This window comes from Helianthus annuus, chromosome 5, assembly GCF_002127325.2.
Source record: "Helianthus annuus cultivar XRQ/B chromosome 5, HanXRQr2.0-SUNRISE, whole genome shotgun sequence".
NCBI classification, from domain to species: domain Eukaryota; kingdom Viridiplantae; phylum Streptophyta; class Magnoliopsida; order Asterales; family Asteraceae; genus Helianthus; species Helianthus annuus.
In genome coordinates, this window is record NC_035437.2 from 68279970 (window position 1) to 68286566 (window position 6597).

Consider the following 6597-nt stretch of genomic DNA (forward strand, 5'->3'; position numbering starts at 1 on the left):
ATATATATACGCGCCGGTTTTTTGCGTTTTACGTCCCGGTTTTTTACGTTTTACGCGCCGGTTTTTTACGTTTTACGCGTCGGTTTTTTACGTTAACGTTATTTACGCTGGTTTTTTGCGTTTAACGCCCCGGTTTTTTACGTTCTACGTAAAACTTTTACGCTCCGTTTTTTCACGATGTTTTTACGACCGGGTTTTTAAGTGCCGTTTTTTATGCCCGTTTTTACGCACCATTTTTTGCCGCGCCCTTTTTACGTCACGTTTTTACAAGCCGTTTTTTCGCCCCATTTTTTACGTCCCGTTTTTATGCGCCGTTTTAGCGTCCCGTTTTTACGCGCCGTTTATAGGACCCGTTTTACGCGCCGTTTTTTTTACGCCCCGTTTTTTCCACGCCGTTTTTTGGGATCGGGTTTTTACGTGCGGGTTTTTATTCCCGGTTTTACGCACGCCGTGTTTTACGTCCCGTTTTTACGCGCCGTTTTTTTGCCCCATTTTTACACGCTGTTTTTTACGCCCCCGTTTTTTACGTGCGTTTTTTACGACCCGTCGTACGCCCCGTTTTTTAAACTTTTTACGTTTTAAGTTTTACGTTAAACTTTTTACGTTTTACGTAAAACTTTTTACGTTTTACTTTTTACGCTTTACGTTTTACGTTTAACGTTTTTACGTTTTTACGTTTTACATAAAACTTTTTACCTTTTACGTTTTACGTAAAACTTTTTACGTTTTACGTAAAACTTTTTACGTTTAACGTTTTTACGTTTTACGTTTTACGGTTTTACGTTTTACGTTAAAAAGTTTACGGTTTAACTTTTTTTTTTCCACAAAAACTTTTTTACGCAAAACGAACACACCGATTAATCGCAAACTTGATAGGTGTCTCAGATAGATTTTTATCATCATCGACTAAGGGGAAAAATATAAAAAACCAACAACATCAAAACAATGTGTAACTAAAAAAAACGGGGTTTAGCACAGATTTTCCGATAATCAGAGGCTGCATCGGCGCCAATCAGGCACCATCGGCGCCACAGGCACCATCGGCACCACCGTCACCCACCACTGCAGCCACACTACCAAACCCACCGCCGCCGCCACCAACCCCCAACGTTATAAACAACCAACACCGTCACTGAGTCTAAGACGACTCAAGCCTGCTTAACAAAACCAAAAAGAATATAAAAAACTTGAATTAAAAAAACAATCTCTAATTAAAACAATTATCATCATTGCCTTCAAATATCAAAATGACAGCTAATCAGCTTCTGTCTCGTTTCTCTAACCTAGGGTTTTATTTTCATCAAATTAAAAAAATAAACAAATCATTCTAACTAAATCTGATAATAACATCATAATTCCCAATCAACAACAAAAGCTTTACATAAATCATACAAGATATTGCATCAAAAAGATCAACGGTGCAGGGAGTTCTTAATCCAGATGAAGAACAATAAACAGATTAAACAAATTGAATACCTTGTTGAATCGGGAGAACTGATCACCGCCACCGTCTCTGTCTCTCTCTTCGCTTGACGTCGGAAGCTCACCGCCACCGCCGCCGTGGCGACGGCGCCGATCGTTGCCGATTCCTCCCGCGTTTTGACCTGACCAGAAATGAGAGGGAGACACCGAGTGCTCGGAAAAAAAATAGGGAGGAGGTGGTTGTAGGGTGAGGTTGTCGGTGACCGGGGAGAAGGAGGATGGTGGTGTGTGACGGAGAAGTCGCCGGTGAACGGAAACGAGGTAGCTCGGTGGGTTTTTGGGGGGTTCGCCGAAGGTGCTGGGCGCCGCAGTACCGGCTGACATCCGGCTGCGGTCGCCGGTGAGATGAGGGAGGAAGCATAGGTGTGTGTTGAATTTGAAGTTCTTGCTGCTGAGTATGTGTGTGTTTGGTTATGAGAGAGACAAAGAGGTAGAGATATGAGTTTCAAAAATTAGATATGAGGTTTAAAAAAGGTGGAGAGAGATAGAGTCTGAACATAATAAATGAAGAGAGAGACAGGGAAATGACATTTTGAGTAAAAGACAAAAATAACCTTTTAGTTGGCATAATCTGATTTGTTGATAGTGGTTCTCGCGGTTCTTACAACTGGGAGTGGTTTTATTTTAGCGGCTCCCTATATATATATATATATATATATATATATATATATATATATATATATATATGGGAGGGTTTAAATGAGAACGCTAAATATTGTGAGAACCGTGAGAACAAATAAAAAAACCATGAAAACTTGGTCAAAAACAATTCAAATTCAAATTTTTTTTCTACACTTATCATTATTATTTGAATACAATGTTAGAAATTCAATTTACACGTTTAAATTTATGTGAATTCGTAAATAAAGAAAATTTACACATGTGTAAGTTTGCCATTTACACATGTGTAAATCTGTTATATTTACACATGTGTAAAAAATCTAAAAAGAGTGATTTTGAAAGAAGAAATGAATTGTTTGAGTTATAAATTCTTGTTTTGATGATGTATCTTAATTACAATGAGGTTTGTATTAAAAAAATTGGTTTTGATTGCTTTTTTCTGATTGCTTTTTTCATTCGTTCTCACGGTTCTCGTAATATTTAGCGTTCTCAAGATAACCCTCCCCTATATATATATATATATATATATATATATATATATATATATATATATATAACATTAAAAGAAAAGGTTGGTGGCTGTCAAATCACAGCCACCTCCTTTTGTTTGTATATAATGTTTATTTGTGTACTAATGCCACAAATGTGGTACTGCTGTAGTGGTTTGATAATCTCTAACTAAACTAGATGATTAGAGTTCGATTCTTGACTCCTTTCTTTTTACATATGCTTTTTAATTTATCATACTTACAATTTATCACTCACATTTGACATAATTTAATATTTATTTACTCTATATAATTTTAGAAGAGAAAAGGCATCCGTCTTCTTGTTTGACCTTCAAACTTATAGACTTTATACCCATTCTTATTATTTATACATGATTTAATATTTATTTTATTCTATATAATTTTAGAAGAAAAAGTATATGTTTTATTATTATTATTATTATTATTATTATTATTATTATTATTATTATTATTTTATTTTGACCTTTATAGACTTTACACATTCAACTCTAATCTTTTGGTAAGTGACTCATTGACCTCTAACTTTTGAAATTTAACAACTTTGATCTCTCATTTAGTTCAACATAATAACTTAGCACCGTATTTTCTTCGACATCTCAATTCTTTTGTTTAAATGTGACTATACACCGTGATGTGCAACACACGTTATCACGTCACGTAGGCACCACACGTTAATATCATCATCGTAACGCGTGTAACGAAGTCGCAAACGTAATGTCGCCGCCGCAACGCGCGGCACCGATAAAAATCTAGTATATATAAAATTAGTGTGCCCTATATGCAAAATTTCCTTGTCATTGATGCTTATGTTTTTAGGTTCTAGTTTCGTTAGGGATGGCGAACGAACAAAAACCCAACATGCAAGCCTGAAATCCAAATCATTCAAGTATTATTAATCTTTTAAAAGTTTTTACGAGTATGAAATATCTTAAATAAACATTTAAAGGAGATTACGATTTTATATGTTAAAGATTCTCAACCCAACTTTCACAAATACTTTATTATATATTAGTAAGTAATAAAAAATTGCAAAAAAATATCATCAGAATCTATTCATATGCGTTATATGTGTTTTTAAATCTAAATAAATAATAAAGTATAGAATAGGAACTTATAGAGAATGATATTAAACGGTTTTCGATTGAACTTATTATAACGGTATTAAACCGTCTTGTCTAACTCTACGCCTAGATTTTAGGTTTTTTTTTCTTTTAGACTTTTTGCTCGTAGATTTTAGTATTTTTGTTTGAATCATTGTGTTTTTTTTATATTTAGCATTACGTTTTTTTTTTAATTTTCATCATTACGTCTTTTCCTGCGATTCATTATCTCTTTTTTTTTTCTAGAGATTGTGTTATATTTTATGATTTATTGTGTGTTTATACCTCTTAGAATTAGGAGACTTCGTATGATAACTTAACCCATCAATTATAATCTAACTTTTCCTAGTTTAATGTATACATTTAAATTATACATATATAGCTATTTTTTTTAAATAATAATAAGAGTAAATTACAAGTTTTGTCCTTTATGTTTTTTCCAAATTTCAGGCGTTGTCCTTTACCTTTAAAATTGACGAGTTTTGTCCTTAACGTTTCAAAATCCTGCACGTTATGTCCTTTAGGCCAAACCCAGTTAGATTTTTTGGTTAAGTATGGTCATGTGCCTTGCATATGAGTTAGATTTTTTGGTTAAGTATGGTCATGTGCCTTGCACATGAGGGTAGTCTTGTCATTTCATTATCCAGGGGTTATTATGCAAATAACATATGTGTAAGGATTGATGTGTAAAAAAATTAAAAACATTAAAATAAAAACAACCCTCTTACCCTTCCCTCTGGAACATTGTCTTCCCCAATTCTCACCCAAATCAACCTAAACCCTAATTTCACAAACTTTTTTTTCTCAATTGAGTGTCCCCTTAAATTCTCCACGATCTACCAATGATTTCTCCCTAAACCCCTCTTCAATTTAAACACAAATCACTCACGATGATGGAACGTCGAGGAAGATCAAAAGACAGTAACTCACGTTGATGTCTGTAAATAAAATACTGCAAAATTACAATAAAATATTAAGATTCTAAACAGAAACATATACCTTTTATCCCAAATGGGCTCCATGAGAAAGACATGCGTTACAAAACTCAGATCAAGACCAAGCGCTACACTTCCGTCCATCAGAAGAGCCAGACACTCATCATCATGCTGGAAGGTAGCCAGTGATTTCACCTACATACATGCAACTCACTTAAACTTTGTATTCAATATATAACTCCATTAAATAATGCATTAAATAACTAGATTATTACCTTGTTAATAGAATGCATTGGACTGTACATTCCCACGAATTTGATGCCAGCAACCATCCACTGAAGAATGGTTTAAAAACATGATAAACATCACATTGAATGTCACACCCCCAAAATCCCACCTGCGGAGTACTACCGCTTGGAGGCGTGACTGACCAGGATCCAGCCACCAATCATACTGAACAAGCATATAAGTAGTTATAAAAGTTTAACCAATACGATTGGTGTTCCAAAACAAATAAGTTTAAGTTGCAAGCGGAAGCATAAGTTTAAAGTTATAACATAAGTTCCAAAAGTTTCAAGTTTAACATAGTCTTGTAGCAATCCCTATCCCACAACGATCCTCCTCCATGCAAGCTCCCACTGAGTACCTATGGTCCTGCAAAGCATGTAGTAACGAGTCAACAACTAGTTGAGTGAGTTCACGGGTGGGCGTTCGTTTTAGTTATTCCGAAAACAGTTTCCTTTAACTGGCATCCTGCCGTGGGGGTTACCCCATAGTTTAAAAACGTGACATGTTCGTTCCCAGTTACTCCGGCACTCCGGCCGTGGGGGCTACCCCATGTTAGTTATCAGGCATTTCGGCCGTGGGGGCTACCCCATGCGTACATCATCCGGCTCTCCAGCCGTGGGGGCTACCCCATGTGCATACTAGACTCGTTACCATATCGACTGCTGACTGTAGTCATGTTTATGTGCCCTGAAAACATCAATGTCTATCATCATTGACGTGCCCCAGATCCATTAGTTCACGCCCGTCCTCTGCGGCACGGTGTGAGGCTTGTCAGACCTAAATAGCGCTATCTAACTAATGACCCGCTCGCCATTGGCCCGGCGATTAGTCGATACAAAAAGGAGGGACTTCGTGATAGAGTTTTAGTCTAGTACGTTTATCCGTCCATCCGGACGAGGAATCACATTCCTGAACCACTGACGTCCTGCCCAAGGAGGACGAGGAACCCACGTTCCTTAACCCCGTTCCCAACCCAGGGAATCCCATGCTTTGTAGAGGGTGTGAACTCACCTTGGTTTGCTCGGCAGTTATTCACAGAAAGATCAGTCAAGTCGCAAGTAGTCAATTACGTCCTAACACGGATATCACTTATAATCAGATTCGAACCAAGCAGTGCACAAATGTTCAACACGTTTGGCAAGCACGTTTAGCAGTAACAGTTCACGGTGTTCTAAATCAACAGTAGCACATACGGTTCACAAGTTCAGCCCAACTACTTTGGCCCAAACACATAATAACAGTTAACACAGAAGCCCATCAGTCTGGCCCATTAACTAAGGCCCAAAAGTGTGGTCTCGAGTCGCAACCGGACTCGCAAGCATGGTCTCGAGTCATGCTGTGTGTTGATCATGGATGGTTGCGAGTCGTAACCGGTGTCGCAACCGTAGTCTCGGTTCATCATGCTAAGGTCTCGAGTCGCAACGGGACTCGTAACCTGTGGTTTCGGCTTGTCCTGATATGGTTGCGAGTCGCAACCGCGTGGTCTCGAGTCATCACGCTGTGGTTGCGAGTCGCAACCGGGTGATTGCGAGTCGGTAGCAGTCGTTTTCAAGTTCACGTGTTGATGCAGATGTAGTCAGATTAATGGTACAATATAATCAGGCCCAAATCAGGAAACTACCAATAGCATTCCACTAACAG

The 6597-nt window shown here is 37.5% G+C and overlaps 1 protein-coding gene across 1 annotated transcript; it reads right to left on the reverse strand.

The window, feature by feature from the left end:
• Positions 1–1133: 1133 nt before the first annotated feature.
• Positions 1134–1923, reverse strand: LOC110938731. The gene is made up of 2 exons (XM_022180854.2): positions 1477–1923; positions 1134–1154 (listed from the first exon to the last, which is right to left on the reverse strand). The coding sequence occupies exons 1-2, from the start codon at positions 1804–1806 to the stop codon at positions 1149–1151; spliced, it is 336 nt and encodes a 111-aa protein (XP_022036546.1). The 5' UTR covers positions 1807–1923; the 3' UTR covers positions 1134–1148.
• Between the last annotated feature and the right edge of the window lie 4674 nt (positions 1924–6597).

Bases quoted from the DNA above. Each gene is read 5' to 3' on its own strand.
- LOC110938731 (XM_022180854.2), bottom strand. From the start codon at position 1,806: ATGTCAGCCGGTACTGCGGCGCCCAGCACCTTCGGCGAACCCCCCAAA.